Source organism: Triturus cristatus, chromosome 3_2 (assembly GCF_964204655.1).
Source record: "Triturus cristatus chromosome 3_2, aTriCri1.1, whole genome shotgun sequence".
Lineage (NCBI taxonomy): Eukaryota > Metazoa > Chordata > Amphibia > Caudata > Salamandridae > Triturus > Triturus cristatus.
The window spans coordinates 1228639169-1228663828 of NC_140584.1; the positions used below are offsets into that span (position 1 = coordinate 1228639169).

At 42.9% G+C, this 24660-nt stretch overlaps 1 protein-coding gene across 2 annotated transcripts in view; it reads left to right on the forward strand.

The window, feature by feature from the left end:
* The window catches only part of LOC146859526 (CD5 antigen-like), a 692104-nt gene that overhangs the window by 396322 nt on the left and 271122 nt on the right, over window positions 1-24660 (forward strand). For both annotated transcript variants that reach the window (XM_085650237.1, XM_085650236.1), the window contains one exon: window positions 6586-6618. In XM_085650237.1, coding sequence (XP_085506363.1) covers window positions 6586-6618 — 33 coding nt within the window. The remainder of the gene's footprint in view (window positions 1-6585; window positions 6619-24660) is intronic.

Consider the following 24660-nt stretch of genomic DNA (forward strand, 5'->3'; position numbering starts at 1 on the left):
GCACTCTGGGATAGCTAGTTCCCACACATTGCAGGAAGTCATCATCAGGAGGAAAGGGACCAGGTTGCCTTTTGGCTAGTAACCACCTCATCCCCAAAGGGCATTTTCTGGTCATTAATATGGCACCCCTAGCACCCAGGCCTCAGATCACATCTGGACTTGGAAGAGGACTGATGAAGGACTGCAGTGCTGTTACCTGGACCTGGCAGAAGAGGAGACTCAAGGAGTCAGTTTGCTGACTTTGTGTTCCCACTGCAGGACAATAACAAGCTGAAGAAGCCCACCTGGCAAGTCAGTAACCACAATCACTCGACCACCCTGACTATTGACGAGCAGCCTGCAAGACCAAGACCCAACAATCAAAAGTTAAACCTACGTCTGCTGGTCCCAGGAGAGTCATTTGAGTGAAGTTTGGTTGCCCAAGAAGGACACTCGCCACCATCAAAAGGAACTGCTGGGCTCGCTGTGACCAGAAACCAGTAGTCCAGTGACAACTGAACATTTGCTGCCCTGACCAGGACTTTGAGTGACATCAAGCCCTGTGGGGAACGTCACTCCACACTGATTGTGGACCGAGGAGTAGCACCAGGTAGATCACTGTTGATTACACATTATCCTCAGCATCATACAGCATCTTCAGCATCTTATATTCCTTGCATCAGAACTATTCCATTCATGTCTACAGAGATTCTTCATTTGAGCTGGAACTGGACTTGAAAAGGCTCCGGTGACAGGTAACTGTCCGACTACTCCTCACTTGTCACCTTGGCTTGTTTTCTGCTGGAGTTGGTCATCCAAAGTGGGCCACGGTACCCAAACACAACTCTTTAACAAGTGATGCAAAGTATCTGCTAACTGCAGTAGTTGCCAATGCTTGCTGATAATTGAGTGAAAAGCAGTCATTTATGTTTTACTTAAAAATCTATGTCTCTGGTAGTTTTTCTTAATGTTTACTTTCTACAAATTCATAAAAATATGTGTTGTGTGACTTTCTCAAGTGGTTATTCTGGTACTTCCAAATTCTTTGCACTTGTTTTTTTGTTGAAGCCTTAATGTTCATAGTCACAGCTACTCGGGGTTGAGCTATAGTTTTACAAATGAGCCTGACTAGACTCAAGATAGTATTGTGAGTATATTACATGGTGGCGTCACACAACTGCACCATGTAATACACCACTTTCCTCACAGTTGCCCTTTGCTTTCAAAAAGGTGCAGCTGGAAGAGAATTTGGCCGAGTGCACTGTCATGCCTTCCCTTGTCGTATTGTGGTAAGTAATAATGACTCATTTATCCTCTCAGGAGGTAATACTTATGCAATATTTGTTGCTATCCTCTTGTCGACTGCCCTGGGATGATATATTTCAGTTAGCTCTGCTTGGCTTTCTGTTTGTCCATCTGGAAAGAGCCATTACGAATTGATACCAACTTTCCTTCAGAATCGTCTTGGGGATTCTTTTTTGTTTTCTGGCTATCCTATGGATTGCATTTTTCTTCTCCATTAGGTCCTTACTGAACAAAGAGGAGCTATTATGCTGTATCTGGACTATTGCAAAAATTCTTTCTTGGATTGTTTTGCATTTCATTTTTGGTGTTGGATGGACATATACATTAATTCATATTAGCGATTTTTTTTTTAGAATAATTTCCAGTTTTATATACAGGTGGCTTGGATTTGGTTTCTTTCAAGTGGAAGCTTTGCTATTTTATCCTTCTTAACCGAGTTTAGGAAAACGGCAAGACGATCCTTTCCCTGACCTAACTTCTTTTCTTTTCTTGTATGTCAAATTTGAGAATTCTCATTGCTGAGATTCAGTCCCAAGTGCAGAGACTCACCCACTCCTGAGGGGCATTCACCATGAATGCAGAGGCCCTTTGTAAATCTGGCACATAATATATTTCCTTGGATCAGCATACCCAGTTGTCCATTTGAACTATATTGTAGTCACAAAATAATCTAGTTACAGCTTTCCACATAATCTAAGTTGACTTGAATGTTTAACAATGGTGGACTTTAAAAATGCCTTAATGTCATGTTAGCTGACACCACTGCATGTTAAGATCTGGCATTATTGGGACCTGAACGTTGGCAAAAAGGTAATCGAAACTCAGACAAAGACCTAAAGTTTTGGTCTTTGCCACTGAGCTCTGTCCTCAAAGACCGTATCAAGGAAAGGCCAAAGAGAAGTGATCCAGCCCACACTGTCCTGCAGAATCCAGCCTTTTTCTCTTCCTCAAATTTTGTGCCCCACATTTCATGCACTCGCCTTATCATACATTGACGGATGCAACACAGTACTTACTGGCCCTAATTTACACCAAGCAAAGCTTTTCTTCAGTCAGTAGCATAAATATTGTTTAGCCAATAGACTTTGAGAGAAACTCCCTTACAATGGAAGAACTGCATTGGGTCCCTCTCCCTGACAGAATCCATTTCACAGTCTGTAGTTTGGTCTTGAGTACTCTCCATTCAAGTAAACCCTGCTATCTGGCCTCTAACTCAATGTTTACAGGGTAAATAGACATAATATCGAGAAAAAAAATATCGAGTGGACAGAATATCGAGTTTTTAATATAGAATGGATAGAATATCGAATTGCAAAAATATAGTGGTGAAGAATATCGAAAAACAGGTAAGAAATATCGATTACAATAATATAGAAGTAAGTAATATCGACAGTCATAATATAGGGGCACATGCATCAACAATGCCATTTGCGATTCCTTATTAGCGAAAAATAAGGAATCGCTAATAAGGAATAGCAAAAGGCTATGCATGTAGTAATCGCTATTCAAATAGCGATTCCTTAACTTTCCTTAATTGCTACTAGCAAATTGCGAGTAGCAATTAAGGAATGCCATCCCAAACATTCCTATGGACCTCCAGGCCCATAGGAATGAATTGGAGATTGCATGAGCAAATAGCGAGTACCAGTAGGTTCTCGCAAATTGCTCATGCAATTTCAAGGGTGCAAGGGTGTCAAAATGACACCCTATTGCACCCCTGAAATTGATATGTGCACATATGTTGCACACACACATGCTTTAAGGGCATGTGTGTGCGCAACATGAAACTTTGAAAAATGCACAAAAGTGCATTTTTCAAACTTTTAGCAAATTATCATGCAGTTCATCTTCATGGTAATTTGCTCCCCCTATTAGCGAATTCGCTAATTTTTTAACTTTCATGCATTGCATTTAAGGAATCCCAAATTGAGATTACTTAAATTAAGGAGTCTCAATTTGGGATTCCTTAAATGCTATCGCTATTTAAGGAATCGCTATTTAAGGATTCCTTAAATAGCGATTTTTGCTTTTGGGTTGATGCATTGGGATTGGGTATTTTTAACTCAATACCGGGAGCTATTAGCGAATCGGTATTTTACCGACTGGATTTTGGCTTGATGCATGAGGCTGAAAGTTGTTAAAAATATCGAATTTTTTATAGTGTTTTAAGTGTTAGTATATGTGTTAAAAGTATGTATTAATATTGTAATGTATGTTAGAATATTTTTAAAGTAATGAATTTTATGTTATTTTATTTTTGTGTAATTCAATTCCGTAGCGGGTTGTGGGTTTATAGGGGAGTAGGGTGGGAAGTAATTTAATTATAGTACATTAAATAATAATTTATAGAAATTATTAATTATTTTTAATTTAATTTTGCGTTTTACTTCTGTAGCGGGTTGTGGGTTTATAGGGGAATAGGGTGGGAAGTAATTTAATTGTTATTAGTTAATTATTAATTAATATTGAAAATTGATTGGTTGTTGATTAATTATTAATTGGTAAATAATTTGTATTAATTGGTAATTAATTTGTATTAATTGTTTAATTGATAATTATGTTAATTGTATTAATTTAATATTTGTAGCGGGTAGTGTGTTTATAGAGGAATATGGTGGGAAGTAATATAATTGTCAAAAATTAATTATTTAAATAATTTGTGTATATCGTTAATCAATATATTATTAATTAATTATTAATTGGTATTATTAGCATTTATTAATGTTTGTTATTGAAAAACAATTGGTTGTTAATTAATTATTAATAGGTAATTAATTAAACACAAATGTATTGGTATTTATAAATAATCAATTATTAAATCTTGTGTGATTGGTAATTAATTGTAATACTTGTTTTGATATTAATAAATAATTATTTTATAAAAAAATATTAATTTATTATTTTCCCTACTTTAGCACTTACTTGAGTGGGAATAGTAATTTTTACCCCTACTCTATCCAATGCTTTCCCTATTATTGCACTCTCTGGAGTGGGAATAGTAATTTTTACCCTACCGCTATCCAACGCTTTCCCTACTGTTGCACTCTTTGGAGTGGGAATAGTAATTTTTACCCTTCCGCTATCCAACGCTTTCTCTACTGTTGCACTTTCTGGAGTGGGAATAGTAATTTTTACCCCTACGCTATCCAATGCTTTCCGTACTGTTGCACTCACTGGAGTGGGAATAGTAATTTTTACCCCTACGCTATCCAACGCATTCCCTACTGTTGTACTCACTGGAGTGGGAATAGTCAATTTTACTCTCCCGCTATCCAACACTTTCCCTACTGTTGCACTCTCTGGAGTGGGAATAGTCATTTTTACCCCTACGCTATCCAATGCTTTCCCTACTGTTGCACTCTCTGGAGTGGGAATAGTAATTTTTACCCCTACGCTATCCAACGCTTTCCCTACTGTTGCACTCACTGGAGTGGGAATAGTAAATTTTACACTCCCGCTATCCAATGCTTTCTCTACTGTTGCACTCTCTGGAGTGGGAATAGTAATTTTTACCCCTACGCTATCCAATGATTTCTCTATTATTGCACTCTTTGGAGTGGGAATAGTAATTTTTACCCTCCCGCCATCCAACGCTTTCCCTACTATTGCACTTACTGGAGTGGTAATAGTAAATTTTACCCGCCCGCTATCCCACGCAGAAAATATTGAATATTTTTAATAAATATTACGTTAATATATATGTATTATTTTTTTTTTTTTACTTACATTAATTATTTATTAATTTTAATGTTATTTAAGTATTTTTAAGTATGTGTCAGTTAATTATATGTATTATTTCATTAATTTTACATTACTTTTAAAACATTTAAAAAAATATATATTTTGACTAATTATATTATTTACAACGATATTTTGGATTCTATATTTTTGTACTTTCCTGTTTGGAGATAGGGAGTCGATATTTTGGTATTCTATATTTTGGCATCGATATTTTTGTAAGTCTATATTTTTGTAGTCGATATTATGTCAGTGATCCGTTTACAGATTCGAATGAACTACGAGGAGGTCATTCCTGATCAGACAGAAAATCCAAAAGTCTTACAGAGAAAACGGACATCAACAGGCTTTCTCTGTATCTATCAAAAAAGAGGACCGGTCCAGAATACACTCACCACCAAACAACCAAAGTCAAATACCATATACTGTTCCGAGGGGATTCTGTATCCACCTTTCTCACACCTTGGGATCCTCGACCCGTAGACTTTACCTATGCGCATGTTTGCATCGACCACTTTGGCAGAATGGGTTATGTTGGGGCAGCACACACCTCTTTTACTAGTGGTAGATTGAGGGGGGTTGTGTGTGCTCATGTTTGATTTTTAATGACACTTTCACCAGATATTTTTGATCTTGTGCATTTATATATCCACTTTTCATTTTATTTTTATGCAGGTTATCCTAAACTAAGTGCTTTATTAGTACAGTGCTCGAAAGTTGTGATAAGATGTCAGCCAGCACCTTATCACCCACGCATTTGAGTTAAAGAGCGCCTCACTCTACTGAGAAGATTAGGTCACATCATATACTGTTGGTTCTGACAAAATAGCCCTAGATCGCTCCACGACTACCTTGGGGATGAAATATGTTGACCTATAACTTAGACCAGAGCTTGCTAGCCAGTCTATAGGTGACAGATTTACACTCTCGCTTGAAGAGACACAGACCATAGTATCCTAAGTGTCTCTGCCTTCTTTTTTAAGCTCAAAATCTACCGGGGATATCACATTAAATATTTTGTTGGCATCTGGTTGACAGTTGATTTTATCTTCACACCATTCACCGGTCTTCTCAAATTGTAGGACACACCATTCCTTGTTCTAAGGTGCTCAATTGGCATATTTATTAACAGATCTCTGACAAAGAACCCTCTTGTGGGGCCCGCCAGGCATTGCAGCGCCGCCCTGGCGAGCAGCATCGCCCTATGATGAAGCATGTCACCTTCGGGTGAATGAGGGCAACTGTACTTACAAGCACCTGATTCCCCTGGGACCTGCTTACAGCTAGGGATACTTTCTCTGGGGCTGAATCCCCTCAGAGCCTTTTCTCTGTTTATAGATTGAGACTCAGGAACAAGCTCCTTTTCACCATCAAACTTGCTTAATTGGTGGTGCAAACTTGGGAACGTCTCAACACAGACAGTATGCCTGTATCCTCCATGTCTCACCACACTGTGATACCGCTTCTGATGTAGTCTGTAGTAGTACAATTTGTTGTTTGGAGTTTTATTTCTATTTAAAACAAAGATCAATGATCTTATCTTCAATTGTTTTTTTTTTACAGAGAATCGGAAATTGCGCCCCCAGATCTACAAAGGTAATGCATTTTTAACAATGTATGCAGATAATTAGACATGTAATTCATATAGCATGTATTTTAATTAGGATCTTTGTGTATGTATTTCATATATATCATGTAGGGAAATACCTCTTTTTGCATGATCACCCCCAATGTTTTGAACTGATGCTGATGGTTTTTGGCTCTGGTGAGTGAGGTGTACTCAGTGCCAGTGAGGTCTTTGTCTGAGAAGCTCTACCACCACTGGCATATGTTAACTTACTTATAAGTACCTAGCATATGGTACCAACTGAACTCAGGGTCTGTGAGTTAAGGTATCCCTCATGGGCTGCAGCAGTTCTTTTGTCACCCTGATGAGGCAAATGTATGTCTCCGAACCAATCACTGCAGACGGGTAGGACAGTTTCACTCTGCTAACTCAACATGTTTTAATAAATTGTTGTTTTTACAAATTGGCATTTTGCTGTGGAAAAGCTAGTAGCCACATTGGGGAGTGCAGGGTCACAGCTGACAACCCAACAGTGCTAACTCCTGCATAGGACTACTAAAATTGATACTTCCAGACATCAAAATAATTGCTACATTAAATCTGACATGATGCTCAATTCGAATTCGATATAACGTTTGCACATATAGCAACTCTAGAAAGTTGTTACTTTGTTGCCCTCCATTATCCAGTGACCATTTATGGTTGCCGGGCACAAGACAGCTTCTGCCCTCCTGGGGGGAGCTATGAATGACTCTCAGGAAGAAATACATGGGACCTGACATTGGAGGAGGTGTGACCTCTCCCTGGCAGGAAGGCCAAACAGGGTGTGAGCCCAAAAGTTGAACTTCAAAGGGAAAGCAACCTTTGATGAGAAACAAGCAAGAGGGGATTCTCTTTTGTTCCTTGCAGACAGAGTGGCATCAGGGGCATCAGGGACAGGCTGAGAGAAGCCACTGCTAAACTGCTTTTCTTTGGGCTTCCAGATAGTCACATCTTTGGGATGGGCTAGGGAAGGCCACACAAATAGATAGGGGTTCTGACATGCTTAGACTGGACAGAATGTTGCATTTTGAGCTAGCCACACGCCACACTTCACAGGAAGTCATCACTAGGTGGGAGGTGACCCAATAGCCTATTGGCCGGTCATTGCTGCATCCCTCAAAGGGACAAACTGGGCTTAAAAGTGGCACCCAGACCTTGGATCACATCTGTACTAGAGGAAGGAACAAAGAAGGACTGCTCTGCTGTTCCTGGGACCCGGCAAAGAGAGACTGTACAAAAGACTGAGCTGCACCTGCTGCTCCCTGGGAGAGCAAAGAGAGAACCGTGCCTGTGATGCCCTACGCAAACAAAAGTCATCCCCAAGGCCCAGACTGGAGATGTGACTCCAAGAGTCAGTTGGCTGACGCCCAGTTATTTGTACAAGGCCACAGAAGCTGAAGAAGCCTGCCTTTGTGAGTTGGTAGCCAAAGACGCCTGATCACCATTGAGTGCCGACGTTTAGCTTGGGAGACAGAGTCTCAACCGCTCAGAAGTTGCACCCGAGTATGATATACCTGGGAGAGTCATCGGAATGCAGTGTGCTCACACAGCAAGGATGTTACCATTAGTTAAAGGGAACCACTGGATGCGCTGTAAGTGGAGACCAGTAGACCAGTGGCAACAGTTTTTTGTCTGGGCTTCACCCAGACATCGAACCCTGTGGCTGAGATCTTATCACTGTGTTTGTGGACTGATCAGTGGCCCCAAGATAATCCCTCTCATCAGCTCAGCATCCTCAGTATCCTTGAGCATCTTCAGCATCCGGTATCCCTTGCATCAGGACCACTCCTATGATTCCCCTTGTCACCAGCTCAGCATCCTCAGGATCCTTGAGCATCTTCAGGATCCTCCATCCCTTGCATTAGGATCAGTCCAATAAAGGCTATGGTAGTTCACCCGTAGAGCCTGGACCTCAACTGGAGACTGATTTGATGGCAGGGTAACTGTGCATCCAGACCTTATGGCCCTCTGCGACCAGAACCATGATGGATTTAGAGACCCCAAGCGTGCTGGGATGGTAACAGTGCATCCAGACCTTATGGCCCTCTGCGACCAGAACCATGATGGATTTAGTGACCCCAAGCGTGCTGGGATGGTAGCTGTGCATCCAGCCCTTATGGCCCTCTGCGACCAGAACCATGATGGATTTAGTGACCCCAAGCGTGCTGGGAAGGTAACTGTGCATCCAGACCTTATGGCCCTCTGCGACCAGAACCATGATGGATTTAGTGACCCAAAGCGTGCTGGGATGGTAACTGTGCATCCAGACCTCATGGCCCTTTGTGACCTGATCCATGATGTATTTAGAGACCCTAAACGTGCTGGCAAGGTAACTGTGGATCCAGACCTTATGGCCCTCTGCGACCAGAACCATTATGGATCTAGCGACCCCAAGCCTGCTGGGATGGTAACTGTGCATCCAGACCTTATGGCCCTTTGTGACCTGATCCATGATGTATTTAGAGACCCTAAACGTGCTGGCAAGGTAACTGTGGATCCAGACCTTATGGCCTCTGTGACCTGATCCATGATGGATCTAGCGACCCCAAGCGTGCTGGGAAGGTAACTGTGCATCCAGACCTTATGGCCCTCTGCGACCAGAACCATGATGGATTTAGTGACCCCAAGCGTGCTGGGAAGGTAACTGTGCATCCAGACCTTATGGCCCTCTGCCACCAGAACCATGATGGATTTAGAGACCCCAAGCGTGCTGGGAAGGTAACTGTGCATCCAGACCTTATGGCCCTCTGCGACCAGAACCATGATGGGTTTAGTGACCTCAAGCGTGCTGGGAAGGTAACAGTGCATCCAGACCTTATGGCCCTTTGTGACCTGATCCATGATGGATTTAGAGACCCTAAACGTGCTGGCAAGGTAACTGTGCATCCAGACGTTATGGCAGGTGTGATTGCATGGTAGTTTAAAGCTTTATTAAAGCTCAGCATTTTTACAGCGATCTTGGTCCATTTCAAGGACTTACTGCATCTGAGAAATAAATGCAATGATTAATCATTTCCTTGAAAATTCATGTCTCCAAATACCCCTGTGGATTTTTGCTGTTAAGAATTTTATTGAAAGATAAAAGTACAACCTGTTTTTATAATTGGGATCAGGTTATTTTTGCTCCTGATTCACAAAGGTAAACTAACAATTTGTTGTAACTTTACTACTTTTTGGTCATCACAAAGGTATTTACGAGTAGTATCTTTATGACTGCTGAGTCTCCCCACTCGTGGCGGAGACTTGGGCCCATATTCTGAAAACTGGAATGCAGCGCCGCCTCCCGAGAGGCTGCGCTGTGCTGCGTTGCGTGACAGGGAGAGAGCAGGAGAGCACCATATTCACAGAGATATGGCACTCTCCTCCCCTTTCCTTAGTGCCGTGCTAATGTATGCTGCCGTGCACCAGGCACAAAGCTTAGTGCTAGGGTGGGTGCCAGAGTCCAGCATGGGTTTTGTACTGAAAGGATACACACTTCAAAGCTTTTCCTACTTTGTATGTGTGCTGCACAGTGCAATACGCATGCAAAGTTGGAAAATAAAGGAAAAATTAAAACATTTTGTCTTTTAACACATGCTTTTCAGCGGCGTTAATTTTTGCCACTAAATCCTGTCTACTAATGTTAGCAGACAGGGTTTAGCGTCAAAAAGCATGGGTGGTTGCATGGGAACGCCCATGCACTACCCATGTAATGCTCCCTTGACGTTAGTTTTCAAAACAAACAAATGCTACAACCAATTAGCATTGGTTTGTTAATCCCCAGAAAGGTTTAGCAAAGGGTTAGCATTAAAAAAGTAACTCTAACCCATCACTAAACCTTTGAGAATCTGGGCCCTGGAGTCTCCGCTCTTGGGTCATAGACTCCACACTTCGGATGGAGCACTCCGCACAGAGAGAGATAGGGCAAATGGGAGTGCAAGACTGCACATAGGTCCTGAATCAGATACCACATCATGTAGTATATTTGTAGTCCTGCAAATAGTAGTAGAAAATGCCAAATATATGCAATCTCAAGCCTCCACCTGTTCCATATGCACGTGTGCAGTTCACATAAAAACAGCAGAGTGTGGGAACATTTACCTATACATTGCAGTACATAATGGGTGAGGAACACAAGCTACTTGGGTGACAAATGCCAGCAAATGTGGATGAAATGTGAGGGAAATAGAGAGAAGTAATGAGCTACATTGAGAGTGCCTTTGAGGGATTTGAGACAGTCCTCACCCACCTCCAAAAGATTGTCACCAACATCAAAATCCAGGAAACTGGGGTGTTGTTGCAAACAGAGGGCAGAGTATGCAGGTGCGGAAGCAGCTGGGCAATACTTTTTTCTCTTGAGCTACTAGTTGGGTTATGGCCTTTATGTAGGTTCACAGTCTGTTGTCATTGGTGACTGGAGGAGAATTAACACTGTCCCTACATTCCATCCTGAAACAGCTCTGGGAGCCTTTCATAATGTATGTGATTCAAATCAGTACTAAAGAGCTAAGAGATATGCCAAGATAACAATTGGTCAAATGTGTTTTTACTCTTTAGGGGCTATGGAGTTAAGGGTTCCTTACCCTTTAGGGAGTAAAGATTCCTCCAATTTTCAAATTTCCCCAGCCCCGTCGACATCTCTAGCATTACCTGCAAAAGCCAGCTTGACGGTTGATGTCTATGCATTGAGTGAGTGAATGAATTTTTTATTGTGTTGTTCTAATGAAAAAGTGTCTCATCGAAATTAGTGGGTTGCAAAAACAACCAACAATTATGCATCTCCCTTGGGTATCAGGGATCATGCTGTGTGGCGCATTGTCCTATTTTTACTGGCCCTTATGACAGACGCCATTGCAAACCTCAAAGTTTTGAGCCGGTTTGAGCTGGACTATGCACAGGGACACCAAATGTGCCCCCAGGGCAGACTTCAAAGCCCTCTGAGAGTGCTTCCACCAAGCCCCAATACACTAAAGCCTGTCTGGGAGGTGGTTACACCTCCCTGTGACAGGAAACCTATTGTCCAGGCCTCCACTGCCAGAGTTTCATCCAGCAGCAGGAGGTCAGACCAGTGTCTGTGGCAGCAGCATCCATTTTGTGATGCCAGGGCTCTGTTAAGGTGGTACCGGGTGATACCAGTGCAATAATGTTTCTCCCTCTAGAAAGGTGGGACCATACTCCCACTCCAGTTACTGATGTGGGGGTATGATCCCAAGGTGTTTGACACGAGACACAACATGTTCCCATGCAGCCAGTCCAATGTTAGCATTAACTGTTCGGTTATAATGCACTTAAGAGTACATGGTTTTGGCTGCATCACAAACATCCCCGGAATAAAGGATACGAAGGCTGCAGAGGGGCTCTACTCATGCATGGGCTCCCTCTCACATAAAACCCAGCACCCTGCCTTCAGGATTGGTAAGGCCGCCATATGGGTGACTGATAGGTTTATATGTGCAGTGATAGGTGAGATATAGTGAACCTATATCTCAGTAAGGGGTGCATGCACCACCTTACATCGGCTGCTGTAATAGTCCTGTTGTGTTATTTTGGAAGGTTTCCCAGGGGTGACATAATACATGCTGCAGCCCCTGGTAGGCATCTTGGGTAACTATGCCCTTGGTATATAGTGTACCATATACTAGGGACTTATAAGGGTACCCCAGGATCCAATCTGGAGTGTACCTAAAGTACTTGTAATCAATTTAGAGAGGAAGCAGCTAGACTGGGGTCCTGTTTAGCAGGGCCCCAGCCAGACTAAAGTCGAAAAACAGTGAAACATCAGCAAAAAGTGGGGGTAACTATAAGAAGCATATCCTACTCTCCTACAGGCACAACTTCTACCCAAATGTAATTGGGCAAAAGATAAGCTGGTGTGTGAGAAATAAGACATTTTGAAAAATGCCCTCTTAATCATATGCCAGTATGGGTAACCAAAAATTCAGAGATGTACAAATACCCACTTCTTCCATGCATAGTATTTGCTGCACATTTCAGAAATACGTAGATTTCTTTGATACCCATTTTTCACTCTTAATATTTTTCCATATGCGTTGCTCTATTCTCAGCGCGCAATGAAAGATCACTGTAAGGTGGGGCTCAGTTGTTGGATCTGGACAACAAGAAAACACCATAAATCACCACAATCAGGACGGTCTCGCGAGAAAAATGGTTTATTGCTTTTGTAAATCGACCATTGTGTCAAGTGACAGAAAGAAAATGTTGCCATAAATGGGTGCTTTTCCTACTCATTTTCAATATTTATTTATTTCAACAGTAAGTTTCTCGGGGAAAGCATCGAGGGAGCTACGGAGTTGGCCCCCTTCTAAATTCAGAATTGTTTCTTCTCTTCAGAAATCAATAGCTTTCCGGGATCACCCATTGGTTTCAAAGTAGTTTGGAAAAATGGGCTTCCTCTTTGAGAAATGCCAAAACTGTGACAATTTCTTTTTTTTTTGTTCGATCTGCATATCCTTGAAAGCTGGTAAGATGATGACTTTAGCACAGCAAATCCTTAATTTATGCCATTTTTGGGGAAAAAACAGACTTTTTTGCAGAGCACTTTTTTCCTATTTTTCCTAAGACAACTACGAACGTAGCTATATTTTGGCTATTTCTTGGTACCCTCCAGGGGAATCTACAAACCCTGGATTCCCTTTTAATCCCCAGGATGTTTGACAAAATAACACAAATTTGGCATGGATGCCTTATGGGAAAAACGTTATGGAGGCCTAAGTTTAAACTACCCGAAATAGCCAAAAGGGATCAGCACTGGTGTGAAAATGCCTCAGCAGTTAAAGGGTTAAGAAATACTCAAAGGTGTTGGCAGCTGGTGACCTTGCATTGACTCTCCTATGTTTGTGTTGAAAAAATACAGGAATCTTAAAGATCATTTGGTCTGTTCTGCCTTTCTTACCACCCACTCTTAGTGACATCTGGGGCCCTCCCCCCTTTGTTAGAGAGTTAAAATCTGGGCCCTGCAGCATCTGCCACTTATTAATGAAACCAAGATGATTATACATGGTAATGTCCGAGTATCACCCCAGAGGTTTTCTAACTGCAGTATTGATAATGTAGTGTATGTGATCACCTGCCTTTGTGGCAAACTATACATTGGCCAGACTACTCAGAAGGTTTACATTTGCATTTGACAGCATAGGAGTCGCATCGGATGCAAAGTCCTGACTGCTCCCTTGGTTGAGCATTTTATTAACTCACACACGCCAACATTTCAGAAGGGGAAGTGGGAGATGAGGAGGGTGGATTTCTCCCATTGACTTCTATTGAGGCCAGAATCGGGTCTATTGTCATGTACTGGGACGAAATGAAAATATAATTCTTTTTACGTTACCTGTCAGGAGCTTGGAGAAAGCGCAATGGTGGGCAGAGAAAGGGTGACAAGAATGTTGTGAGTTTAAGGTGCAGGTCCAGTACTTCTCATTCAGGCAGGAGGTCAGCAGAGCAGTAAGGCAGTGGTCCAGCAGGGGAGCAGCCCAGCCTAGTGGTAGTCCTTTCAGCAGCACATCAATCCTTCTTCTTGGCCAAGTCTTCCACAGGATCAGACATGTACTGAAGAGGTGGAGCCTGAAGTTCAATATATAAACCCAGTGCCTTCTTTGAAGTGGGAGAGGTTTCTAGAGAATGAAGCGCTCAGCTTTCCAGCCTCCCCTGCCATGTCTTTCCTCTCAGATTAACTGGCCTTCCGTCCCTTGGCATTGTGGCTTAAGATCTGGGCTAAGCAAGAGAACTCACTTAGCAACCACATCCTATGGGATTGTCTATCTCTCGACCATGTTGTGCGCATTGGGTGGCTACAATACATAAGAGTCCGCCTCTCGAGGCTAGGCCCAGCTAATCTATTTACCGAACCCAAGTGCACATGTAAGAGGGACCTTGTTTTGGCCAAATAGTGCTTCTTAAGAAGGTGCCACTGTGAAAGAGAGGAAAAAGAGCTGTGTAAGCCTAGCGTGCGTAAGTACATTGTGTTGAAAACACTGCCAACCACTGAGCCATATCTTTTAGGGCTCAAAAGTATTTACAATCGTTTTTTATTGACGACGTTTTGGCTCGACCATTTTCACTATCTTTTGGCTCATCCCCGTGGCTCCCACAGAGGTTGGTGCCTCATGCCCTGTGGCTGCGACAGAGAGTCTCCTCAGGACATGATGCAAGTTTTAATATTTGGTACTTTTTATGCTGTTCCTAGAACGTTATTTATTATTCCCATCCTAAAAAAATGGGTTTTAGGAGGGTGAGACCAGCTTTTATCTTTTTACAACTCCTTTCTAGTGACACTGTTCAGTATACTGTTAACTTTTTTCGGGTTGCCGTCAGACTTAGGACAATCCGCAATTAATCTTTTTATTGCAACTCATGTACTTTTTAACTTGTGTTTAGATTATCTGGGACGTATCTTATTTGTGATTCTGTAACCTGGACGTTGTTTTATTGTTGTTTGTATGACTTTTATGGTTTTATTTATAAAACTGAATAAAGTTTATTGAATTGAATATTGAATGAAATACTTTATTTTGTATGGTCATTAAAACCATTACAAACTGGTTGATTAAGAATCTAAAAATCAGGTCATTGATCACTAATATAGCAGCAACAGACAACAATACCTAACAGAACATTTCATCATGTATGGCTGATAAAAACGTTGAAAACAGTTATTTGAAATAATATTAATTGATGCAGTAAATCAATAATCACTTAAAAAGACATGATCAAAGACGAGGCTAAAAAAGAACCTAGTTATAATCCCATTAATGTGTTATAGTTGACTGTGTGACCAAATTAAGTGTGCAAGTTTTTGTCCTTCGCTGATCTTTTCTCCACCAGTATCAAAAACTTTGTAAAGGGGATATGTAAGTGCATATTGTTAGGGTCCAAGTACCCAGTGGTTGCCTCTCTACAGGAGAGAATACCCCGTTTGTTAAACTATTTCATCAACAAGGATCTCCGTTCAACTAGTAGACGGGAACAAATGCGCATGTTGTGAATAGTAGTCTCCGTCGCTGAATGTCATCGCCTACAGACCCTGCGAGGCTTGGATCTCATCAATGGTGGAGCCAAGTCATGCATTGGCAGACTTACGAATTTAAAGTGCATATACTTTCTTTTTAAAAAGATTGAATGGCACACAAGTAAGGTAGCCTGTTATTAACTGTATAATAATTAAAAATCATCCATGCATAGCAGAGTTTAGATAAAAGATTCTTGCCCCGTGTTCTTGACAGCGGTTGCATGACTTTTTAAATTATTTTTTTGAATTCTTGAAATGAAACGGGCATAGCCCACAAATCTCTTAATTGAATGAATCTAACGCTGCGTCCAAATATTTCCCAAAGGAAGATGTTCTATTCTCAGTGGCTTTTTCCGTCCAGCTTGAGTAGTCCTGGGAATTGGAGTCAGCAGCCTTTAGCTTAAAAGGAAACATACTTTAAATTTGCAAACCATCTGGCCTTTTACACCAAATTCCGAGCAGATTTGGGAAGGTGAAGAATATTTTGCAAGATGAAAGACCTGCCTATAAATATTAGCTATAATCATGTCCATAAAATTTGCCGCTTTGCCACAAAAAACTTTGCAGTCATAAGTTAGGGTTGGCAGCGGCTTGCCATTTAATATTTTAACCATAAGCTCTCACGACAGTTCGCGCCCGCAGTGACATCATGCGTCGCGCGATCACATCTTTCTTCTCGCGATCATGCACCGTGAGACAACTGAAAACAAGATGGCCGCGCCCGCGAGCAACCACATTGGTAAGTTGGCGAGCCGCAACCATGCAGAAAATCTCGCGAACATGTGGTAAAAAAACTTCCGCATCTTCGCGATATTTCCGCTTGTTTGCGATAATTTTAAACATTTTCGCGATAATTTGCGAAAGTGGATTTCGCAAATTCCGCCCACCCCTACTTATGAGCCCGCATTATCTTTAAAAATGGTGCCAAGGCAGTTATACATAAGGTGCGCAAGGTACCCACGAGTCTGCATGCTGAACTTAAGCGTGAACTGGAACGTTTGTGTGTCATGGACATAATTGAGCCCATTGAGGGGTCTGAATGGTTAGCCCTTATAGTTTTAGCACGCAAGGCTGACAAATCGCTTAGGATGTGTGTGGACTTGAGTGATCTCAAAGCCAACATTTGGGTGGATCACTGATCATTGCACAACATAAAGGAAATGTTGGCAACATTAGATGGAGCCAGGTATGTTTCTACATTTGACATTTCCTCAGCTTCTCACCAAGTTGAGCTAAGCAAAGACTTCAGACACCTTACCTCCTTCGTGACACAAGAAGGACCTTTCCGTTACAAACGCATGCTCTTTGGATTGGCTTCAGCTTCTGCAGTGTTTCAGCGCATCATGGGCAACTTATTCAAAAACACTGTGGGAGTTGTTTTTTATCAACACGATATCCTCGTCTATGCACAAACTGAGTTAGAGCATGACTGCAGAGTCAAACACGTTCTGGATACTGTAAAGTTGCATGGCCTGACTTTAAGGAGGGACAAATGTAAGTTTTTTCTGGAGAGTGTGGATTATCTGCGTCACTCCATTTCCTTTAATGGAGTGGAACCTGAGGTGAAAATTTTAGATGCCATTCAAAATGTACCGGCACCTAGAAATAAAGATCAACTTCACTCCTTTCTAGGGTTAGTGGAGTACTATGCCAAATTTGTGGGCAATTTTGATGATAAATAAAACCTCCAGTTTGCGTGAGAAAAATGCCAGGTTTGTGTGGTGACACAAATGTGATGCTCAGTTTAAACTTCTCAAAAAGAAAATTGTGCTGGCACGCCCCCTGAAAATATGTAACAGTAATGACCTGTGCATTGTCTCTACCGACGCCACCAATGTGGGGTTGGGTGCTGTTCTTATGCAAAAGAGAAGGGATGGTTGCAATGAAACCATTGCATTTGCCTCCAGGACTCTTCGAGGTGCTGAGAGCACTGACTCCACCATTGCAAAAGAGGCATTAGCCGTATGGTGGGGTGTTCAGTATTTTCAACATTTTCTGTGGGGGAATGAATTTGTTCTTATTACCGATCACAAGCCCCTAGTTGACCTTTTTACCAAAAAGGGTGGCGACCGTACCACACCACGGATAGCTAAATGGCAATACAGATTACAGGAAGTTAATTATCGTTTGATGTATGTGGCAGGTGCTAAAAACAGCATAGCTGACTGTTTATCCTGGTTACCCCTTGTTGAAAATGTCAGCGAATTTCCCGAGGAAGATCTCAACATTGTGTGTGCTGTGGGTAGATACTGTGAAGGGTGCACTTTCTGAGTGTGAGCAGTTACAGGCTCTATCTGAAGACAACGAAGTTAAGATGGTTGTTGACTATCTGGTTAATGGTTGGCCCATCAACAAGAATTTTTCCTCTGAACTTATTCCTTTTAAAGAGTTTGCAAAGAGTTGTCCATGGCGGAAGGAATATTACATAGGGCTGCTCTTTTGGTTGTTCTGGTATGCATGCACAAGAGTATTCTAGACCTGCCCCCATAGGTCATCTTGGTATTCGTGCCGTGAAACGCAGAGTCAGAGAGGATCTTTGGTGGCCCGGGTTGGACAGATCCATTGAGCATTATGTTAGGGACTGTTGCGCATGTGTTTTGAGTGACCAGTCACAGGTAACTCATCCCTCTCCTATTGACCCCATTGTTGTGAAGGATTCACCTTGGTGCAAACTAGCTTTTGACATTGTGGGTCCTTTTGGTATCACTGGGAGTTCTCCCTTGTATGCACTAGTCTTGGTGAACTACATATCCAAGTGGCCTGAGGTGAAGTTTGTGGAGTGTGTTAATTCCTCATCCGTCATTAATTCTTTCAAAGAAGTGTACCTCCATGAAGGGTTTCCAGAGGAACTGGTGACTGATAATGGCACCCAGTTGGTTTCCTTCGAAATGCAACATTTTCTTAGGGAACATGGCATCAAACACTTTTTAACTTCTCTTTATCACCCCCGCAGCAATGGTCTTGTTGAACGCATGAATTGTGTTATCAAAGATCAATTGCAATTGGCTTTGGTAAACGGTTTGCACCGGAGAATGGCCATTGCTGACATGCTGTGGGCAGTCAGGACTACCCCTCATATCAGTACCGGCATTTCACCCTTCGCTCTTCTCAGGGGGAGGGTTGCTGGTTCCAAGTTAAACAAAGATTGGATGTCTAGGAAAGAGGTTGATCAGCATAAACTTGGCAAAGTAGCGGATGTGAGAGCAACTGTACAATCAAAGTATGCTACTGCTTCTAGGAAAGTTTCTCCTGTTTGTGTTGGTGATTGGGTGAGTATCAAGAAGCCCGGTTTTGTTCACAAAGGGACTTCCTGGTTCTCAGCTCCGGCAAAAGTGAAAGAGGTGAAGGACTGTGTGGTGTTGTTAGAGAATGGGAAAATATGGAATAAATGTGCCATTTCCGTCATTCCCCAATCCAAGATTGTGTACGTTGGAGGGAAGTTGGGTGTTCATTTTGATCATGCTTCTGCTCATGCTGCTACCAATGCTACTCCTGCTCCTTCAGGTTCCTCTACTGCTGATGCGACTCCTGTTCATTCTGGTTACACGTCTCCTGCTCATTCAGGTTGCTCTATTTCAGGTTCCTCTACTGCTAGTGCGACTCCTGTTCATTCTGGTTACGCTTCTCCTGCTCATTCAGGTCGCTCTATTTCAGGTTCCTCTACTGCTAGTGCGACTCCTGTTCATTCTGGTTACGCTTCTCCTGCTCATTCAGGTCGCTCTATTTCAGGTTCCTCTACTGCTAGTGCAACTCCTGTTCATTCTGGTTACGCTTCTCCTGCTCATTCAGGTCGCTCTATTTCAGGTTCCTCTACTGCTAGTGCGACTCCTGTTCATTCTGGTTACGCTTCTCCTGCTCATTCAGGTCGCTCTATTTCAGGTTCCTCTACTGCTAGTGCGACTCCTGTTCATTCTGGTTACGCTTCTCCTTCTCATTCAGGTCGCTCTATTTCAGGTTCCTCTACTGCTAGTGCGACTCCTGTTCATTCTGGTTACACTTCTCCTTCTCAATCAGGTCGCTCTATTTCAGGTTCCTCTACTGCTAGTGCGACTCCTGTTCATTCTGGTTAGTCTTCTGCTAATGAATTCCCTTCCAGAAAGGGTGTTTTGTCTAGATCGCACCACTTCCAGGAGTTTTCCTTCCAGGGTAAGAGCTGCCCCTATTAACCCCTTCAGCGTGGCGCGGAGCGGTTTCGTCATGCGCACAGCGCAACCGACGCGTATGAAGGAACCGCTCCATCATGTGCATTGAAGGGGTTAAGTTTCATGAGTAGGTTATGTATTGATTATGTTGAGTTGCACTGTTAGTTATATTTGTTTCATTTTTTTTTCTTTGTTATATTGTGAAGGAAGGGGGGGTGTTGTGGATCTGCATTGGAATGTTGGAATGATTCCTGGTTGTTGGTTCCCTGCGTGGGACACAGATTGAACTGTTGTGGCAGTTGCTGCATGGGAGCTGCCTTGATGGGACATATTAAGCAAAGTATTTACCAGTGGCTGCTGTACTTCTTTTCAGTGTCGAAGTCAACTTGTTTAGGCAGCCCAATCCAATATGGCCGCCGGCATGATGACGCCTAAGTGTGATTGTAAGAGCACTGTGGCCGAAACGCACGTCACGTTATTGAGTTTCCAAACATAGTAGCGTCACACACATGTTGCTATGGCGTGTCGTCACAGCCTAGATTTCCAAGATGAGAGCTTAGCTGGACAGCGTCGTCACAAACACAGCCTGGGTTTACAAGGTAGCAGCATTGCAAGAGAGCGTCTTCACAGCCATGCAACTGCTGTCGAGATACAACAAAAGTGCCCAAAAATACACAAAAAGGGCAAGGAATATCAGAGGAACACTGGATCTTCAAAGAAGTAACCACTATTGAAGGCAGAAGTTCGGATAAAGCTCCAAAGCTCTGATTGGGCATCGAAGCCCTGAAAAAAAACAACTGGGTCCAGAAGACAAGACCGCACCTGTGCCGCTGAAGATGAAGTGGCAGCAGTAGTATTCTCCACTCATCGCCACTTGTAAGGATCGATGGATGCCAGGTAGGTGAGTTTACAAAGATTTTAAAGAGAGAGTCACAGTACAAACCAGCCAGAGTAAGCAAGTATAACAATCTGCCATTAAGCAGTTCTAGAACAGTAAGTACCAGATAAAAAATGCATGCACATGGAATACTTAAAGCGTGACGTAACCAGTATACAAAAGGAAGAAAAGAAAGAATGCAACAGTTTGAAATAAGAAATATGCCAACTGCGGCACTATGATAACAAGCTTTTTGCTAGCAAAGTGATATAAGGTGTTTAATTGTTGCAATAAAACTGTTAAGTGGACAGGAACAAAGATCTGATATGCTATTTAAAGTCCTGCACTCTCGTGAGGGATATTATATGAGAGAACTTCTGGACTTTGATAGAGGTATGCAAACCTGCAATAATAAAGTATTACGAGTTACCGTTGGTTAAGATTTATAAGTGATGTTTAAATTTGTATTCCAGGCTATTTAGATCCATGTTTTTGTCTAAGTGTGCACCAAAAAATGTATCCGCCCAGACTAACAAGACTGTGATGGAGGGCCAGGCTGTGGATGAATCCCCGAAAAGATTTGAGTTCCAAATGGACATATTAAGAAGAGCTTTGAGGCTAAAAATTACCATCAATGGAATCGTAAATATTCCAAGCAGTTCAGTTACAAATAAGGGCTGAAAAGAAAAGGCAGAAATCACAAATCTAAAAGAGGAGGAGGACTATAAGTGTGAATTTGGCAGACAAAGAACTGCCAGGTGTGAAGGGACCCCTGGATTGTAAAGATCCTGTGGTGGGTAAAGAAAGCATACAGGCCACAGGCTGCTTATGGGTGAACGGAGAAAATTAAAATAAACTTACGGCTGATGATTCACATGTCAAATCTGTTGACGAAGACGGCTTGCAGCGATACATATAAAGACATGATGTTTTATTAAGTTGTGTTATGTTATGTCTATTTGTATAGCATGCTAATCACCTGTGAGGGTATCCAGGTGCTTTTCAGGTGGGTAGGCAGCTGTCTCCCAGGTGAGATTGTTCAAAAAACCAAGTCTCCAGCTTCTTACAGAACTCAAGAGGTGATGAGGAAGCTCAGACAGATGAGGTTCTTGGGTTCCAACCTGTAGGGTGGTATACTGACGTTTTGTGTTGTTTGTGTTCTTCCTGTGTGGAAAAAGCAGATCCAATAGAGGGCGGGTCCTTGGATGCCTATTTTATGTAGTCTTCTCATCTGGAGTGGAGGACTGTGTTGAAGGCCGCTAAGAGGTCGAGCAGGATGAGGTTTACAGTTTTTGGATTATACTGATGTCATCTGCTGCTGCAATGAGGGCAGTCTTGTGCTATGATTGGGCCAAAAACCTAATTGAATGGTGTCTAGGAGTTGGTGTGTGTTAAGGTAGAAGGCGAGTTGCTTGTTGATGGCTTTGTTCATGACCTTGGCTGAGTAGGATTATACGGAGATTGGGCAGTAGTTTGCTGGCTGTGTGGAGTCTGACGAAGGAGTCTTTTCAAATGCTTTAACCGCTGTGTGTTTTCAGGCCTCTGTGAACATTGAGTTGGTTATGAAGGTGGTTAGGATACAGATGAATATTTCACCGATTGGGGTTGCACCTATTTGTAGCGGTAGTGGAGCCAGCCGTCCGTCAGTGTCCTAAAGTAGATGGTTCCCATGATGTTGGCTGTTTCTTCCATCCTGACTGTTTCACTTGTCAGTGTGTTTCCATGATTTTTAATTGGTAAGATGGAGGTGAGCCTGAAATGGATTGGTTGATGGTTGATTTTGTGGCTGAAACATTCTGATTGGTTATTGCATTGGTCTTGTGATGCTGTAATGCTTTTTATGGTGGAAGTTGTGGTGGAGAGGTTTTGAAGGTCACAGAGATTTCTTTTGCAGCTATTCAAGTTGTTATCTATGTGCTCAGCTAAACTCTTTTCAGCTATTTGAGCTGTTATCTAAGTGCTCAGCTAGGTCATTCTTCTTGGTTTCCTTGATCAGCTGGTGGTAGTGTCTCATTGCTGCTCTGTAAGTGCCCTTGTCAGTTTCTTTGTGGTTCATTCTTCATTTCCTTTTCAGTTGTTTGACGTGTTGTTGGGTTGAGCTTAGTTTCTCAGTGTACCAGCTAGCCTGCATCTGCGTTCTCTTTTGTTGTGTTTATGGGGTGCCAGGAAATTGGCTCGCTGTGATCCAGGAGTCAAGCTGTTTGAATGTCACTCTTTAGGTCCCTGCTGGAGTTGGGCTAGGTAAGTTCCAGAGTGTGGGACTAATTGCAGTCCACGATGCTGCTCTAGCTGCATCAGGCCAGGCTGGTAGTAGTGGATTTTGTTTGGCGTGGGATGTTGATTTGGAGGTGGAAGATGGCATAGTCAGTCCAGGTGAGAGACAAGGTTGTAGTGATTTTGATAGACTTAAAGGTGGTGAAGATGGGGGGAGGATGTGTCTGGAGGAGTGTGTGGGTTTGGTGCCATGGTTAGTGCACAGATTCCTAGGCTTTCAGGAAGTTTGGTTGAGCTGGGAACGTTCTGGTCTTCCAGGTAGAAGTTGAGGTCTCCTAGTAGAATGTAGGCTTCGGATTCGATAGAAGGGGGGTCAACAAAATCTGTGATGTTGTCACCAAAGGCAACTTGTGGTCTAGGCGCCCAGTAAATGAGGGTTCTGTTCGTGGTGTAAGTTGCCAAGATTCAGTTTTCAATCCGGCTACTCCAGGAAGACGGCTGCGTTCTCTGTGATAAAATGTATGGGTTTTTTTAGATTATCGTGCTTTCTCCTCCAGGTTTGTGTTGGCAGTCCTGTTGTGTAATCTTGTATCCTGCCTGGATGGCTGTGGCAATGTTGGGTGCTGACTTGGTGGTAAGCCACGTTTCCGTAAGGAAGATGATGTGCAGGGCATTGTTGTGCAGGATGTAAAATATTTCAGTGGTGTGTTAGCTGAGTGAGCAGGTGTTGAGGAATATACATGATAGTTTATCTTAGTATTTGCTAGTGGGATCGGGAGTTGCGCTGTGTGCAGGCTGGGTGAGTACTTGTATATTTTGTCATGGTGGTTGGGACCAGCCCGAGAGCCTCCCTAGACCCCTTCTGAAAGATGTAGGAGCCTTTGTGGGGATTAGTATTGCCGACCAGCCCAAGAGCCTGCCTAGACCCTCTTCCAAAAGAAGTACACGCCTTTGTGAGGGATTAGGATTGCTGACCGGCCCGAGTGCCTCCCTACACCCCATTCCTAAAGACATAGGAACATTTGTGGGGGGATTAGGATTGCTGACCTGCCTGAGAGCTTTCCTAGACCCAATTCTGAATGAAGTAGGAGCCTTTGTGGGGGATGAGAATTGCTGACTGTCCAAAGAGCCTCGCTTGAACCCCTCCCAAAAGTTGTAGGAGCCTTTGTCATGGGTGATTGTTGCCGACTGGACCAAGTTTCTCCCTAGATGTCTTTCTGAAAGATGTAGGAGCCTTTGTGGGGGATTAGGATTGCAGACCGGCCCAAGAGCCTCCTTAGACCCCCTTCCAAAAGTCCTAGGGACCTTTGTAAGGGATGAGTATTGCTGACCAGCCTAAGATCTTCCCTAGCCCCCCTTCTGAAAGACTTGCAAGCCTTTGTGAGGGATGAGGTTTGCTGACTGGCCCTAGAGCATCCCTAGACCCCCTACTGAAAAATAACCTTTTTGAGGGTTGAGTATTGCCGCCCAGCCCAAGACCCTCTCTGGACCCCCCTTCTGAAAGACATACGAGCCTTTGTTAGGGAACAGGTTTACCGACCCGCCCAAAAGCCTGCCTAAACAAACCTTCCAAAAGACTTCCGAGCCTTTATGTGGGATGAGGATTGCCGACTAGCCCTAGAGCCTCCCTGGACCCCATTCTGAAATACTTCCGAGCCTTGGTGAGTGATCAGGATTACCGACCAGCCCAAGGACTTCCTGGAGCCCCCTTCCAAAAGACTGACAAGCCTTTGTGAGGGATAAGATTACTGACCAGCCCAAGAGCCTCCATGGACCCCCCTTCCAAAAGACT